The sequence below is a fragment of the Sinocyclocheilus anshuiensis genome, unplaced genomic scaffold (assembly GCF_001515605.1).
Source record: "Sinocyclocheilus anshuiensis isolate Anshui unplaced genomic scaffold, SAMN03320099.WGS_v1.1 scaffold1365, whole genome shotgun sequence".
Classification (NCBI taxonomy): Eukaryota; Metazoa; Chordata; class Actinopteri; order Cypriniformes; family Cyprinidae; genus Sinocyclocheilus; species Sinocyclocheilus anshuiensis.
In genome coordinates, this window is record NW_015551032.1 from 120041 (window position 1) to 138492 (window position 18452).

Sequence of the window (18452 nt, forward strand, 5' to 3'; positions counted from 1 at the left end):
TGATAAATAGACGGAAATTGCATTCGTTATTTATGGCTATGAACGAGTCATTGTTTTGAGTTGGATCTTGTCAATTAATTGTTCTGATCTAGTTCACAAAACCCACATGAATGTTTTGTTCGGACACGAATCGAACTGTTGTGCTTAACCTAACTCACTGACTCGATTTCCCAGTAGCCCCTCACTGCAGGGGCGGGGTTGGATCCACATCTAGGGGGTGGAGATGGTAGGTTTAGGGGTGGAGACGGGTAGGTTTAGGTATATGTAAGGTAGGAGGAGTTGGATCTGGATCCAACCTCGCCCCCTGGATCTTGTGTTCTGCAGTGAGGACCATCTAAGGGGGAATGAACAATGATTAATGATTTAAACTTAAATCTAAAAAAAAAGAAACGCTTCAGAAGATGTATCTTATAGCGCACGAAACTGTTTGAACCAGGCACTGTAAAAAAAAACAAAAAAACATTTATTATACTTTTTGCGTCTTTTTGGCTTTAATAGCAGCCAGTGCAGTATTTCAACTTTCTCTTTTTGTGCTCCACAAAAGTCGTACGGTTTTAGAAAGACAACAAATCTCTTCTGTTCAATGCATTGTGCTGCATCTATATTTGACCACGAAAAGCCTGGCCTTCACGCTCCCGCCTCCTGAACGCCTTTGACCCGCGGGCCGCGACCTTCCTCTGAGGTCCTTCCTTTTGCGCAGGCGCTGTGAGCACAGTAGAGCCAAGATGGCGGCGGTGGTGGAGAATGTTGTCAAGCTGTGAGTATTTTTCATCCTTATTTGACTACATATGATATTTCCATGTTGAACTTTGACATGTAACTTTGAAGTAATAATACAACGTGTTGGACTTTTGTATAAATTGCTTAAAGAGAGGTAAAGACACGTGTTTGACAAGGTTATCCGAGCTCTGGTTAAGTTAGCTGTACTAGCAGCTGCCGTGTCCCGCTGGTGTGAATGCTTCATTTAGCTTCCGTCTTTCAGCATGATCAAGGAGCAAAGCATGCAGGAGGCTTTTCTGTTCTTCTGATGAGTGTGTTTATATCAGTGGTATTATAAAGTATCGCAGGAACCATTTTAAGGTGCTCAAATGTTTGTCAGTGCTTTTGTTGCTTGGTTATTCTGGTCAGTTCAGTTGTGGAAGCAGCAGCTGTCAGTTTTATTGGATTGCAGTTTTATCATGTGTGAACACGAGAGACTCATATCACATATCCTGAAGCCGGTTACATTTATCTGACGCTTGTTTTCATGTTATTAACTAAATAGTTTGCCTGAAAGTTATTTCCATTTATAACCAATGAGACGCATACGATCATCTGATTATATTAACTTGCCTAGTTCTTTATCTGTTTTTGCTACATCACACTGTCCTGAAACCAGGAAGTACTTCTGATGCAAATTGGGCTGTTAAATGCATGTGTGCTTTTATTTAAATCACAGAATTAGCTGTTCAATTAGGAGCTTTTAGAGGAGGGGCAGTAAAATGGTGAGTTATTACCCTCAGACAGTTTCTGTCCTGAGTTTGACAGCCTTGGTATCTCCTGGAAGCACTGTTCCTTATTCAGCCCACGGTTTTTTTCAGGACTGATGAGTTGAGGACACTAGCCAAATCCGCAACATTCAGAGAAGAGAACGGAAAAGAGGATTTGCACTAGGCCTGTCACAATAACAACTTTTTGTTGTGCGATATATTGTCCCAGAAATAATTGCGATAAGCGATATTATTGTCATTTTAAAGACCATTTTATGCCACTGAATATATATTCATAATGTAACAGCATAATAATGCAAGAAGGCCTTCACACTTCCAAATGACAACAAATTTTTAATTTTTAAGAATATTTAGATCATGGAAATTAAGTATCAAAATATTAGATACCTTAAAAAACTTGAATAAATAGTAAATAAACATTTTCTAACAAAAAGTGCAAAGTAACAAGTAATAATAATAATAATAATTTATGCATTTAGCATATTTTTTAAGTAGAAAAAAAGAAAAATGCACAAAGAACTTGTATGGAGATTTTTCCATCTACAGATTTTTTTCCTGACCTTCTTTTCTCTGTAAATTAAGGGTGCACACTATTGCTGAAAAACAATCACTACTTAGCAGTCAGATGTCCGTATGCATGTTTGTAGAAGCATTTTTTAAATTTGAACTAGCACCTCATGACTACACCACGTTATGTACGAGAAGCTGCAAAAGACACAGACGCAAGTGGAACGTACAAAACGTGGTGGCATTAATTTTTAAGTAAATATAATGGGTGATATATTGCGTCACCAAAAATGATTGAAGTCATGTACATATATTGTGCGATAAGTCGATATATTGATTATTGCGACAGGCCTAATTTGCACATCAAAAAAATCAAGAATTTGTTCTTTGTCACCATAAGGGTTCAAGTCTATTAAATGAATCTATCAAGCAGTTTCAGTGAAATTGTCTGTCATTGGAACTAATAAAATACCATCCGGTCACATACTTTAACATCTTACACAATTTGTAGCATTAATTTTGCAGTATCAAACACCCATTTTTAACATCTGTCTTGGTGATGCGATCTTAAGTGGTCAAGTGAGATGGGTTTCTGTTTCCACCTAGTTTAATAGGTGTCTCCTGTGACCACTAGTGATGTGATATATATTTCTAGGGTCATTTCTTTTTTTCTTAAACCAGTCAAGCGCAACCCCCACTCTCAAGTTGATTTTATTGGTCAACTCAATCACGCAGTCACCTGTAAATAAAAGTTCAGAAATTGCATTGGGTGGATGCTATCTATCAGGCACTGTTATTTTAGTATTATTCATATATTAGTTGATTATTATTTAATATTTTGAATTGACTTTTTAATGTTATATATTTTACTTGTAGTTTCAGTCATTGTTATGTGCTTTTTGTCACATTGTTTTCATTAGTTTTTGTTTTATTTTTTTAATATTTCTCTTTAGCTTCAATTTATTTTTGTTTCAGTTATTTTAGTAGGGCTGGGACAATAAATCGATGCATCGCGATTCGTGGATCAATTCTGAGATTTTTGGAATGCATCGTGATTCTCTCTCTAATCGATTCTGAGCTTAGTTTTTAACAGCAGATGGCGCTCTAGGCTAGTTTTTAACCGCACACTCAAACGCTCACGAAGAAGAGCGCTTGTGCGTTCGGCTGAGTAATGTAAGTGGTTAAATGTACTTGCACATCGGCTTTTATGATGTAAGATTAATGTAAACACAGCCCACTGTGAACATCCTTGTAATTCGCTTCAACCTTTTCGAACTTTATGAATGATTATTTTAGGTTCAAATGGTGCCTGTGTAAGGAACTTCACACCGCATGCGCTTTTGTACTGTTGACAAAGATGCGACGCGGGCAGTGGAATAGGAAAAACATGCAAGAAGATGGGAGTGAACTTCTTTAACTTGAGCGCTGCATTTTTAGAATGCCGTTTCATGCATGAGATGCTGCAAGAGATGCGAGTGCAACAGTCAAACACGTCCATGTTCACATAGAAAAAAACATGGAAAAGTAACGTAGCGCAAGCGAATAAAAAAAACAACAACTGTAAATGCTAACGTTACTGTATGTCTGATATTTCATGTTTGCATCATGGTGACAGGCTGAAAGCTGCTGTTGTTTTTATAGAACATATAGTTAATAATAGTTTACTGGTTATACCTTCAGTCATTTTGAATTTAAATTACTTTCACTTTTGAGATATTCTTAAAGCACTTTCCTCGTATTATTTCTCAACATATAATATGTATAAGACAAGTTTGTACAAGATGTAGTTGAATTTCATGCATCTTTTCTGCAAAGATACTTAACAAGTGATTTGTTTAACATTTACATCATGTTGACAACATGTGTGGTGCACTTGGAATAGAATTTTCTTTAAATAAGAGTGTTAATAAAGAAAAAGTTACTTGAATCATGTTGTAGTTGCATTTTCAAGTTGACTAATTAAAAATCATAAAAAAATCGAGAATTGGTCAAACATTATGAAAAAATCAAGATTTAAAATGTTTGCCAAATCGCCCAGCCCTAGCTCAGAATCGATTCAAGAGAGAATCGCGATGCCTTCGGAAAATCTCAGAATAGATGCAGAATAATTTCTTGATTCGCAATGCATCGATTTATTGTCCCAGCCCTAGATTTTAGTACTTAAACTTCAACTTAATTTATTTTAGTTAGTTGCCAAGGCCAACACCTCTCATTTTTGTTATGCATTACATATATTTTTTCATCTGTTTAAATTTCAGTACTATCTCAATTAATAAAAACTGTTTTAAGTTTTAGACTGTTTTAGTCAACCATAACAATGCTGCTAACAGGATGTGCTACCAGTGCTATACTAAGATTAAAGTGCCCCTATTATGCCATTTTTAACATTCCTAATATTGTTTTGGGAGTCTCCTACAATAGGTTTACATGCATGCAAGGTCAAACAAGGCTTTCACTTTCTCAAAATATGCATTTAGTATCACCTCATTTTCCAGCGATTCTCAAACGATGTGTTCAAAGCAGTTCTAAGGTTCAGTCTCTCTAAACCCCTCCTTTCCGTGAGCCTACTCTGCTCTGATTGGGCAGATAGCACAGTCTGTTGTGATTGGTCTACCGCGTACAGTGCGTGTCGGAAACAATATGCCCATTGTCATAGTTCTGTATTTTAAATGCTCTATAGAAAATATAAACATCTATTATTTATCATACTTACAAGTTGTGATTCAGTAGAGCTAGCTGGTCCAAATAAACTGGGTTCTGAGCCATCTTTCAAGAGCAAGCGTTTTGTGAATCCCGCATTGAACTCACAGAGCTTAGAGAAGCAGTCGTCAGTAAAATGACGTGTTTGAGGGCGGGTCAATTAGGTGACCATTATGCAAATGTGTTATCCCGTGATGTGTAGTCGTCACGGAAGTATGTTTTGAATTACTGACGACTCGTTCAGGCTGTTCAAAGTCGATTCTTTCTTTTGTGAGACAATAACTTTATTTATCGTGCACTTTCGACTTTACAACTTTGCAGATTGTTTGAATTCACATACAGCTACATTACACTCTGCATGAAAGGCAATATTCAAAATGGCATAATAGGGGCACTTTAAGGTGTAGGGTTACTATTCATGTTAGCATTGTGTAGGTAATCAGTGCTGTGACTGGCTCTGTTTATACCTGGTGTTAAAGGGGTTATGAACTGCCTTTTTTATTATTTAGTGCTGTTCTCTGAGGGCCACTTCTAATGTTATCAAGATTTTTACATCAAAAAACATACTTTAGAAGTAATAGGCTATTTTCTGTCCTGTTTTGACTAGGGCTGGGTATCGATTCAGATGTCTCGATTCGATTTCGTTTCGCAAGCTTTCGATTCGATTCGATTCTTGATTTTTTTGATTACATTCAGTGAATATAGTTTTAATACAAATGCTATTGATATTTCTAAAAAATGAACAGTAAACATCAGTTTACAAATGGTGAATTAATAAAAAGAAATTAAGAACCACATGCCTGTATTTTAAACCTATTCTTTTTTTTTTGTATAGGGTCTTTTTTAAACAATAGTAGGGCCCTATAAAATGTTCTTAATTTTTCTGGTAATCAGATGAAGGCATAAAACATTAATTTAATTTATCCTAATCAAATGAAAATTAAACCCTTTTATTTTTTGGCAAACAAAGTGCTGCACAACAGAGGTTTACTGTTAAAATTAAAAAGAAAACAGATAAACCATCATTCTTTAGAAGTAATTGGCTATTTTCTGTCCTGTTTTGACCCCCTCATCTGAACGCTCTGTTTGAATAGGTGTGGCAGATTGTGTGGAGCTCAGATGTAAACACCCACTGCTAAGAATGGCTACCAGTTGTATAGGTTTGACAGCCTACATCCTTCACAGATGGACGCTGCTGTGATTTTAGGTTAAAAACTAAACCGACAGTGATGTAGAAGCAGGCGCTGATTTTCCTCTGCAGAGGTGGGGTTTAGCCACACTGTTACGTCATAAAGTGGCACATTCCACAACCTGTTATTTTGGCAGATTGACTTCAGTATAAGCTGTGTTTAGACTAACAAGAAAGTTTGAGTTCTGTAACTTGCAGGATGTTTTTGTAGTACAACCAACTAGGGGTGTGCGATATATATCGTCTGCGATAATATCGTAATTGTTGTTTTAACGATGTGCGATTTGATATTATCGAGTATTTTGCAAAAACCATTCAAAACATCCCTACAGAGCGCACGCATACATTACGTGAAGCCTAGGCTAGTGCGTGTGCGCATTTAGTGTTTTCTTTCACTGCATGATTCAGTCTATTAAAATGCATTTAGAATGATCACAAATTCAAGACATGATGGCAGAAAATTTATATATTTATACCACTTCATATAGTTATTCAATTTCACACGAAGAGTGCCGTTTTTCTCCAAAAAATACCATGATTACAAATGTAACATTGAATTCAATAAACAATAAGTTAATTAAGAGACTTACGTTTTAGACACCATATTGCTTGTTTTTGCTCTATTTCGCCAACAAAAATCATTCTGAATACAGCCACAGCGCTGTTTTGTGTCTCTGAGCAACATCAGTATTCAACGTTTTATGTTTAATGTATCAAAACATTATTTATGCATTTGTAATTGCAGGTTAAATGCATTCATGTCTTGCATTGTGAGACACAAAATACATGTGTGTAAATACATCTAAATGCCACTTCAGATGCAGCTTCTGTGTTGATTTCATTTGCTTGGTAACAGCCCAAATGTCTTATTATTCTAATTCCCTGATTAAATGTAAGAATTTGACTCAAAAGATAATGGACACTTTTAGAAAAAAATGGCTTTATAAAGGTAAAAATGCCCATAAAATGCAAAAATCAGTTTAAACTTATTGGAAAAGATTAATTTCTATCAGTATGAACTGACCACCACACAGAATATGAAGAATATTAAAAACATTAGGAGTCAGCTGTCTTCGGCAGTCCTTAAGATACCAGCACAATAACACACTCAGCAAAATATCGTCTAATTATCGTTATCGATAAAATCCCAGAAAATATCGAGATATAATTTTTTGTCAATATCGCACACCCCTACAACCAACCTCTTATATGTCAAAAGATCAAGGGAATTTTGATTTCTCAGTTCATGTCCCCTTTAAGATCTTCCACAGCTGAAAGTAAATAAAAAAAAGCACATGCACATTCACAGCATTCATGGCTGTTTACGGTTGTGCATTTGTAGTCATTTTACAACGTGGCTCATCTGATACGGAATTAGTCTTAATGTTTGACAGGTGAATAGGTGTCCGGGTGCATTAGTGTTTACACCAATTCAGTGTGGTCACATTTCTAACTACCTCTGAATATGGTTTGAAACAGGACCCCATTTACACCTGGATTTAGAGCGGTCCATAAAGTGGATCTTAATAGCAGGTGTTCATATGGTCAGAGTGTCTGGTTTGTGGAATGTGCTTTCCCTTTGAGCAAGAGTCTTTTGACGCTGCAGCTCGGTGTCTTTTGGCGTCTTGGAGGCGGACGATCATCCCAGAGATGTTTTGTTGTCTGGGCTTTAAACCCCTCAGAGCTCTTGGTTCTAACACAGCAAAGCTTTAAGCTTTTGTTTCATCCTCTGTGACATCAACGCCCTTCTGTGCTCTAATCTCATGGGCTTTAGCTAGCCTGTGCTCTCTCCGGGCCTCTTAGTGGTTGCCGGGGTGATGGGCGGCAGCGGCACCTGCTAAGTGGCTGGAGTGAGAGAGTTACAATGACTGAGCTGCATGCCTGCAAGACCTCCTGCTGCATACAAACACACACGGGTGGCTAAACTGAACAGGGTTGAGCTAGTTTCAGGGAGGCAGTGGTAGGGTTTGTGCTACCACAAACACTATCGCTTGTCACTGACAAAAATGGCTTCTCTAGACTCTGTGTGAGTTTCAGAAAGCTCCTCTTGTAGAACTGGGATTTGATTCAGGCTGTTGCATTTATTGTAGGCCTTGTTTCTCTGTCTGTAGGCTGGGTGAGCAGTATTACAGGGATGCTATGGAGCAGTGTCACAACTATAATGCCCGTTTGTGCGCAGAGAGGAGCGTGAGGATGCCCTTCCTCGACTCTCAGACAGGTGTCGCCCAGAGCAACTGCTACTTCTGGATGGAGAAACGGCACAGAGGACCAGGTGGGACACACTCACTCAATCACAGTAATCTGTTTACAGAACTGAAGTGGGGTTTTTTTTAAGCGTTGAGTTGACACCAAAATTTGTTCAAACCATTACAATTGTTGTCAAAATATCAAAATTAGTTGATACCAATACAAGTTAATTATTAAATAAAATTATATTTTTTTTATAGAATTTTAATTATAACATTTAACTATATATTATTTTCATATGCATATATCTAAATACACGACTGCAGGTAAGTTTCTTCAAGCATCTTGGAGTTGCCACAGTTCTTCTACATTTAGTCTGTCTCAGTTTCTTCTGTTTCTTCAATTAATCCCAGACGGACTCGATAATGGTGAGATCAGATCTCTGTGTGGAGCACTGGCTGTTGTCAGACTCTCTGTGTAAACAAAAATCTCACTGGATTATTACAATTAATGGCAAAAGGAATGTTTGGAAATGTAAACTGATAATTCCTACTGACACACTACAGCAAAAGATAGAAATAACTGGCTTAAAACCATTTTCTTGTTGTTGGTGAAAATACTAGTGGCCAAAGACTTTTGCACAGTAGTGTCTATTAACATGAATTTATGTAAATAAAATATTTCAAGTAAACAGAGTTTATATAATTATACAACAATATAATTAATATCTCTATATCTTTTATCTATCTACATCTACTAATAATGTTATACACACACACACACACACACACATAAATCATTATAATTATTTCTCAAATAAGTAAATAATAAATTGGATTTACATTTTTTACAGTGTTTTTATGCCTTCCCTTATTTTCACATAAAGGCCTTTCCACACTGAGCGTGATGCGAAAATGCGAGGCGAATCGCCGACGAATGGTGCTTTTACACTGAGTGTGAAACGATTGATCGCCCTCTGCTAATTCATGCCTACACGCATACTTGTAGCATTTTATTGCTACAAGTTTGATTGCATCATATAATAATTGCTGTTAATGGTGTTCATCGTCTGTTTGATTACGTCTTTAATTGATTTTTCTGCCGCGAATAATCGCGCCTGGTGTGAATAGCCCCATAGGGATCTATTGTTTTGATTCAGAATTTAAAAGCGTTTTATTTAAAAGCGTTATCGTGCCGAATTTTCACGTTCAGTGTGAAAAGGCCTTAAGACATGACTTACTGTATGTATCTTTTTCATGCCTCTCTCCCCAAAGGTGTTGCCCCAGGTCAGTTGTACACATATCCCGCACGACGCTGGAGAAAGAAGAGGAGAGCTAACCCTCCAGAGGACCCTCGTCTAGCCATCCCATCTCTAAAGCCCGGTACACAGCCACTCACATCCTTGGTCTAATCAAAGTAAAGATATGTTATTTGAGGCTGTTTTTATGTAATTCCCTGTGTGTAGGCCATTCATAGATTTGTGTTTAAGTATTTATTTTTCATTTTCCTGTAATGAAGTTTTAATTTAAGTTATATGTTTTGATGACATTTCTATCCATCTCTGTGCAGTTGCCTATGGATGTGAATGTGCGTATGTATGTTTCAGAGCTGGATCTGGGGCTTAAGAAGGACGTTTTCTCCAGTGATGGCAGCAGCTTAGAGGCTCTTCTGAAGGGAGAGCCACTGGATAAAAGATCTGGATTGGAGCTCCGCACAGGGGAGGAGGAGCCCAGCTCTACAGAGTACTCTACCGGGGGACTAAACCCCAGCAGCAGGATCCGTAAAGTACTGAGAAAACAGCTTTTGATTTTGATTGGAGGTGTCACTGTTGTTGTTTTTTTTTTAAATCTCACCTTGCTTAGTTATTCTGTCTGATTGGTTTTCACCCTTTTGTGTGTAGAGAATTTTGGAGCCAGATGATTTTCTAGATGATCTGGACGATGAAGATTATGAAGAAGATACTCCAAAGAGACGGGGAAAAGGCAAGGGAAAGGTGAACTCTTGATCTTCTAAACTTGCATGCATGTACAAAGTATGTAAACATACCTAGGGTCCTATCATACACCAGGCGTGACGCAAGTGTTTTTTGCTAGTTTCAGCCCGACAGAGTTATCATTTTCACGTCCTGCGTCTCATTGTTTAAATAGCAAATGCATTTGTGCCCATGGGCGTGCTGGTCTGAAAACGAGGTGTGTTCAGGCGCATTGTTGGCATGTTGCTATTTTGAGGCAACTGAAATAGACTGCGCCATTGACCTACTGAAACCTGGTCTAAAGTCAATGGTGCATTTTTTTTGTTATTTAAAGAGCGCGTTAGTAATCTGCGCCTATAGGAGGGTGAACAACGCACGTACACTGCTTATTACACACACAGGGACACGCAGCAAAACACAAACTTGCCAAATATTAATAATGAAAGGATTACGATGTAAAAGATTATTATTGTGCCCTGAATATGGTCTGCTCACTCGCTGTAACCTCACGCACGAGCAGAACCTTTCCTCTCTGGAGAAGTGTTCAGTCTTTGCTCTTGCAAATTCTGCCATGTAAATAGCGAATCCGCCATGGCGCGAGCACAACCGTCTTTTAAAGGGAATGGGAGATGAGACTCTGATTGGTTTATTGCACGTTACTCCCAAAACACACATTACTCATTAAGAGAATAGGGACAACCCTTTTAGACCATGCGGCGGGCGCGCCAACCATTTTTCCCATCGCTAAAAGTGGATTCGTACACGCCCTAAGTGCACTTGCGCCATGCACTTTAGCCCATGCGCTTGAATCGTTAAAATATGGCCCCTAATTTGTGTTAGCAAAACACATCTAAAAGGATACATTTATGATGATATCGGTTTCACAGGGTCGTGGTGTCAGCAGTGCTAGGAAGAAGTTGGAAGCAGCAGCTGCTTTGGCGGATCAGGACAAACCGTACGCCTGTGACAGTGAGTCTCATACAGCATTCAAGGAAACCACATGACTCTCACCAGCTGACCTCTCTGTGATCTCATCTGGAGGTCGACTTCTCTTTGCTATAAAAAGGCGTAGCTATAGCTATACTGTAACACATCCGGTCACAATCAAAGATCTGTGTCACCCCTTCTCAGCATAGCTGGTCACGATGAGCTTCACCACATGAAAGCTTGCAAAAAGTACCAGACATTATCATTTGTGACCCTGGACCACAAAACCAGTCAATTTTCGAAATTGAGATTTATACATCATCTGAAAGCTGAATAACAATTTTCCCTGACTATCCAAAAGACTGCAAATGTGACATTGATTTATAACAGTTCAACAAAAAAGGCAATATTAAGTGTACATTTTACATTTTAAATGTAGCCTACATTTTAAACAAAATATTGTCAATCTTGTTTGTTATATTTTACAAAGAAATAATAGTTCCAACGAAATCGTTGGTGAATGAATCTGCAGCTTTGAATGATTCGGAGAGTACTGATAATCGGAACTGATTAATAACCCTTTCATAACTACAACCATTTGCTTCGTTACTGAATGAATGAATGCTTTGCCTTGCTCATTAGACAGTGACTTGCCGCCACCTACTGGCGGTTTTAGGTTTGAATCTACAAGTATAACTTCGTTTTGCCATCATTTATTGCTTTATTTATTATATTAATAATACACTTAATGAAATGTGAAGAATATGACATAAAACATGACATACAATTAATAAGGCTAGAAAAACTTTGCCTCTATAACAGTAAACATGCACATGTAAATAAATTTAAGGGGGCAAATATTGTCCCTTAATGGAAAAGGTGTAAATGCGGTCTAAGTGGGGGTAGTCAGAAGAATGTTAGGCTAAATGCCCTAGGGGTACGCCATTATAAAAGATTTGAGAACCACTGGCTTAATGGATTACTGCGTTGATTGCCTGTAGTGCGAGAGAACGCAAAAGTTTTGCGAGGGAACGCAAAAGTTCTGCGAGAGAACGCAAAAAATCTGACAATGATTTTTTTCCTCCACCATGTCCCTTTAGGGGCTCCGTAAAAAAGGTTCGAATTGTATTTCTGTGGTATCCTTGAACACAGTGTCTTAGACTGGTTTTGTGGTCCAGGGTCACATTTTTCCAGGTTTTCCTCATTTGACACGCAGAACTTGAATAATTTCTTAGTCAGCTCTTTATTGTCTACTCATGAAGGCACTTTAAAAAAAATAAAAGCATTCTCCTTTATACTGTATGCTGATTAAACTAGTAAGCTTAATTTTCTAAACCAGAGGACAGTTTCTACTTTCAGGTTTCATGTTGTGTTCATAGTTCTGGTCTGGATCTCTATTCTCAGCCTTTGTGTCTTTGCCCTTAAATGTGTCATGATACTGTGATGCAGATGTTCTTTATGAGTTTATTTCTCCTGATTCTTGTTGTCAGTCTGTGAGTCTTTCTGTCTTTCTTTCTCTCCTTTTCTTTCTCTTTTCTCTCTTTCAGACACTTTCAAACAAAAGCATATTTCAAAATCTTCCGAAAGAGGTATCTTTCTCTCTTTCCATCTAGTTCTCCTTTCCTCATTCTCTTTGTCTTTTTCTTCTCCTTCCCCACCTGCTCATGTCTTGGTTTCCCTCTTTCTCTTTATTCTGTGCGCATTGCAAACATGATTTGTGCCCCCTAAAAAAAGCTTTACTGCCTCTGGGCAATGTGAAATGTTCAGACACGTTCAAGCAGGTTGTTTGTGGCAGCATGGCTTAATATTACTTCCCAGACTGAGGTACTCTCATCGTGAACGGTTTGAAAATAACTTTATACTTACAACTGTCTGTTTCTAACAGTTTACTCTCATGCTTCATATGAATCCGTATCAGCAGGGACCTGGTGATAAAATATTGTTAGATTAGATTATTATTATTATTATTATTTTTTTTTTTAATAAGAGAAATCTCTTACGCTCACCAAGACTGCATTTATTTGATCAAAAAGACAGTAAAACAGTAACATTATTGCAAGTAATATTGTTACAATTAAAAAAAAAACTGTTTTCTATTTTAATATATTTTAAAATGTGATTTCTGATTCTTGAAATGAAAAGCTGAATTTTCAGCATCTATTACTCTAGTTTTCAGTGTCGCATGATCCTTCAGAAATCATTCTAGTATGCTGATTTGGTGCTCAAAGAAACATTTAATTTTATTATCAATGTTGATATCAACAATAGAGATCTTTTGTAATAATGTAAAAACCTTTACTGTCACATTTGTTCAGTTTAATGCATCCTTGTTGAATAGAAGTATTACTTTCTTTCAAAAAGAATATTACTGAACTCACTTTTGAACATTTGTGTATATCCATGTCTAGGTCCCAATACATCAATATTTCATTTTGTTTGTTTAGTATGTAGTTAATCAGCTGTGGTGCATTGCAATATTTTATTCATTCCACTTTCATCTGTATTAGGCTTCAGTGCTTTGTTCAATTATATTCTAAGCATGCAATTGATTCTACTGGACATTTCTCTTCCTCGTACACTTTCTCTGATTGGTGGTCAATCTCCTTTTTCACAAAAACATTTGTGAGAAACATTTATCTTAATTGGATATTCTTGTCATAGAATAATTACGATACTTTAAAATATAGCGTTTAAAGATATACATAGCAATTGTTTGGAATGTAAATTGCTTCTCTTTATCTCCCTCTATAATTCACCTTTCTTTGTGCTTCAATACCTGCTCTGTGTTGTCTCTCTGTAATGCTCTCGTTTCCCAGTTTTTTATTTTGCTGCTTGTAATACTCATCCTTCTCTTCACCTCCAGGTCGCTCCCTGTTTTTCTCATTCCTTTTTTTGATTAGAGTGAAATAGTGACTCTGCTTTTATGTTGCCAAAGGACTTATTACTCCTGTTTCCCGAATGTGTGATACTTATGGTATTAAAGTGCCCCTGTTATGCCATTTTGAATATTGCCTTTCATGCAGAGTGTAATGTAGCTGTATGTGAATGCAAACGATCTGCAAAGTTGTAAAGACGAAAGTGCACGATAAATAAAGTTATTGTTTCACAAAAGAAAGAATCGACTTTGAACAGCCTGAACGAGTCGTTAGTAACACATTTGCATAATGGCCGCCTATGTTCTACGTAGGCCGACCGCGAACAACTTGACCCGCCCTCAAACACGTCATTTCACTGACGACTGCTTCTCTAATCTCTGTGAGTTCAATGCGGGATTCACAAAACGCTTGCTCTTGAAAGATGGCGCAGTACCCAGTTTATTTGGACCAGCTAGCTCTACTGAATCACAACTTGTAAGTATGATAAATAATAGATGTTTATATTTTCTATCGAGTGTTTAAAATACAGAACTATGACAATGGGCATATTGTGTCCGACACGCACTGTACGCGGTAGACCAATCACAACAGACTGGACCAGCTGACCAATCAGAGCAGAGTAGGCTCACGGGAAGGAGGGGTTTAGAGACACTGAACCTTAGAACTGCTTTGAACAAATCATTTGAGAATCGCTGGAAAATGAGGTGATACTAAATGCATATTTTGAGAAAACGAAAGTGTTGTTTGACCTTGCATGCATGTAAACCTATTGTAGGAGACTCCCAAAACTCCAAAACTCCCAGAATGTTAAAAATGGCATAATAGGGGCACTTTAAAGGGATAGTTCACTCAAAAGTGAAAGTTGTGTCATCATGCACTTACTATCAAGTTCCGACCAAATAACTTTCTAGTGTCAAACTAAAGGAGTTATTTAACAATGACCAAGCTGCACTTGTTCATACAGTGAAATTGGCCAGCTATTGTTGGTCACTATTTGCTTTCACTATATTGAAAAAAGGGCGCTTGGTTCTATGCAAGGAAATAAGTCATACCATTTTGGAACGACATGGCTGATGTTCATTTTGTGGTGAACTATTGCTTTTATTTGAGTGGAACATATTGGGCGATCTTATTAGCAAGCATATTAACATTTGTCATGCTGTTGAAGAATGAGAATTAATGAGCATCAGGAGAGCCAGGAACGGTGGAATGACCTCTCATGCATGAGAGTGCTTTTAGTGTGAAGCAGCAGTGCCCCATGTGCTGAAGTACAGATCATGTTTCAGTGCATAATGACAATTACAGGTGCTTATAACTTGTCATTGTACTCTGTGTGTGTGTGTGTGTGTGTGTGTATGTGTATGTATGTGTATGTATGTGTATGTGTGTGTATGTGTGTGTATGTGTGTGTATGTGTGTGTATGTGTGTGTATGTGTGTGTATGTGTGTGTATGTGTGTGTATGTGTGTGTATGTGTGTGTATGTGTGTGTATGTATATATATATATATATATAATTTTTTTTTTATTTAGCAATGATGCATTAAATTGATTTTTAAAAAGTTACAGACAATGTAAAGACAATGTTTCAAAAGATTTAATTCAAGTTCCTTTGAATTAAAGAGTCCTGAAGAAAATCTATCAGGTTTTTTCAAAAACAATTAAGCAACTCCACTGTTTTTAACAGTAAAAATAAGAAATGTTTCTTGAGCACCAAATCAGCATGTTAGAATGATTTCCAAAAAAATCATGTGACACTGAAGACTGGAAAAATGACTTCTCAAGACTGGAGTAATGGCTGCAGAAAATTCAGCTTTGCCATCACAGTAATAAATTACATTTTAATTAAATAAATACATAATTAAAAAAAGAAAAAAAAGAAACTAGTTATTTTAAATTGTAATATTTCACAGTATTCTTGTCTTTACTGTATTCATGCAGCCTTTGGTGAGTAAAAAAAATCTTACCAACCCCAAAATTTTGAACAGTAACCTATGCTTATCGAAAGACATAGAATTGTCTTAAGGCTGGAATATACTACAAGATTTTTGCTCCGATTTACAGACTGGACAAGTTGATGCTAGTTTTACAAAGCTAGAGCCAGATTTGAGATTTCACAGAAAGTCACGTAGTGTATGATGATCGCAGACTTTTTAGCTTCAGACTGTGAATCGATCCAGTCGGAGGTTATTAAACATGTTTGATATTTTGAGCTGATTTTAGAACACATTGTTTTCATTTGTCATGTGTCTCCTAGCAAATAGGCATGTGTTTCTGCTTGAGTTTGTTGTGTTGTGTTGTGTTGTGTAATGTGTGATCCTCGGTAGTTTAGTGTGTGGTGTATGATGTATGATGCCAGTTTTTCCTCTAAGTATTTACAAATTCGGCAAGTTGTATGATGCCTAGCGTTTTTAAAATCTGTAAGATATTAAAAGTTGTGTAGTGTTTTCCAACCTTTATATACTGTATTGCTAAATCACTTTTGCATTTGTTTTGATTAAAAAGGTTCCATTTAAGAACAATATGAATAAGATATAAGTGTATTATAAGTGAATAACTGAAATATTTAATTCTTTACAGGAAGTTGGAGTTGTCATCTGTGTTTGGCCCTCTTGAAGGAGAAGGCCTCCATATACCAAAATCAGAATGCACCGCCGTCGTGATGGCCTTTTTGGAAAGACAGACCCTCTTTCACATAGTTCCCTCCAAGATTTGTTTGTTCAATTTAAGCAAACGAAACTTTTCAAACAGAAGTTGTAGTGGAACAGAAAAGGGACGACCACTTCGCCCAGGCCCGCAGACACAAATGGAGAGAGAGAAAGAGAAAGGGAGTGAGAAAAAGTGTGCCCTCCTCTTAATTCTTTCACATCTCAGCAGGTTTGATCTCTGTATGACTGTTACACAGTTCCAAGTTTCAAACTACCCCTGCTCTTTGTTTTCAACTATTAGCCCCCCACAACTAACACAGTACTTCCATACCAAATCCAGTCAGAAACACTCTTGACCCTTACAGCAGTACAGACATGGAGGAAGTCACTATGAGAAAATTATGACTCTGTTTTTGAGTTCCTGCTCATATTAGACCTGATATTTCCACCCGTTTCTGCAGACACTGTTTAACAGAAAATAAATAATAAACCACAGCTTATATCAGCCAAAATAAATATAGCATATTCAGCCATATCCAAAATACTCTGTACGGACACTATGCTTATCATGGAGAGAAATAGTTGAAACCAATCAGCATGCCAATGCTTGTTCATAATAAGCGGAATAGAAAAGAAACAATAATGTGTTTTTGTATATTTATATATTTGTATAGCATATAAAGGTGTGTTGTATTTAAGATCTTAAACAATAGAAATGGCTCATTATTATGATGGGAGTTGCTTGGGAATTTTTTTCATAATGATAGCATCTACATTTGCCACTGAAGCACAGAGTCTAGCAGTCAGTGTGTGAGCTCTTTACTAACTAATGGGTTAATGGTGCAGGTAAAGGTAGTGATTTTGAATGGTATTTTTATATTATTAATTTTTGTGCTTTTAGGTGTCATTAGGATGTTCAGAAATCGGTTAAAATTTAGTAAAAGATGAGGAATAGGATTGAAAGAGAGGACTAAAAAAGAAAAAGTCTAGTTTAAAAGAACGTCCAGAAACTATTGTAATTGTTGGCAATTAATTGAGACATAGAACGATGTATTGCAGACTACACTGAGATCAGTTTGTGAATGTTCATAGTTTGATCCCTTTCAAAGTAATTCTGAAGGATTTGCTGTTGAGTACATGATAGATTTGTATAGTGGACAGAAACTTCAATGCCATAATTGTCATGTTTACTGTGATGACGTTTCATTGATTACAGTCATACATATATGACATACACGTTTTATTCATATGCATTCTTTTATCAAATGGAAATTCATCAAATCGAATTGCCAATTGCCAGCTTGTGTAGGATATTGAGCAAAAGTTCTTCTGGCACTCAAAAACTGAAAGGTCTGTCACTAGATGTGTACTATGTTAAAGAGCAGGTCATATGGTTTTTTAAAGGGGTCATATAATGCGATTTCTTGTTTTCCTTTTCTTTAGTGTGTTATGTAGCTGTTTGTGCATGTATAAGATCTGCAGAGTTACAAATCTCAAAGTCTCCCACAAAATGATTTATTCTATCTAAAAGAGAAGGCTGATCCAGACCAGGCTAAAACGCCTCATTCAAACACGCCCCCACATGTTTACGTCACGATGTGGAAATATTTGTGTAATGCCGCCCCAAATGTTCATGCAAAGAAAGAAGGCGTGGTTTCAGGAACCGCAGTAGTGTTGATGTAGCCATGTCAGGGAGACGCTGTGTGTTTCTGTGCGAAAGCAAAAGCACTTTATTTGGCCTTCCGAAAGTAGATGCAATTAGGAATCATTGGTTAAGATTTTTTTACAACAGAACAGCACAACATTATTAACTGTCTTTACATTTATGTTGAAAGCTGAAGCTCGCGTTTATGGAAAGGGGCTTTACATTTCCGACGCGTGCTTGTGGTGTTCGTACAGTCACAATGCACTGGGTCAGCTGGCCAATCAGAGCAGACTGCGCTTGTCGGAAGGAGGGG

At 37.2% G+C, this 18452-nt stretch overlaps 1 protein-coding gene across 1 annotated transcript in view; it reads left to right on the forward strand.

The window, feature by feature from the left end:
* Positions 1-658: 658 nt before the first annotated feature.
* LOC107661242 (zinc finger protein ubi-d4-like) overlaps positions 659-18452 on the forward strand; it is a 26960-nt gene continuing 9166 nt past the window's right edge. The window contains exons 1-7 of the mRNA XM_016450742.1: positions 659-757; positions 7998-8158; positions 9348-9455; positions 9680-9858; positions 9974-10066; positions 10933-11014; positions 12463-12469. Coding sequence (XP_016306228.1) covers positions 726-757; positions 7998-8158; positions 9348-9455; positions 9680-9858; positions 9974-10066; positions 10933-11014; positions 12463-12469 — 662 coding nt within the window. The 5' untranslated portion in view covers positions 659-725. The remainder of the gene's footprint in view (positions 758-7997; positions 8159-9347; positions 9456-9679; positions 9859-9973; positions 10067-10932; positions 11015-12462; positions 12470-18452) is intronic.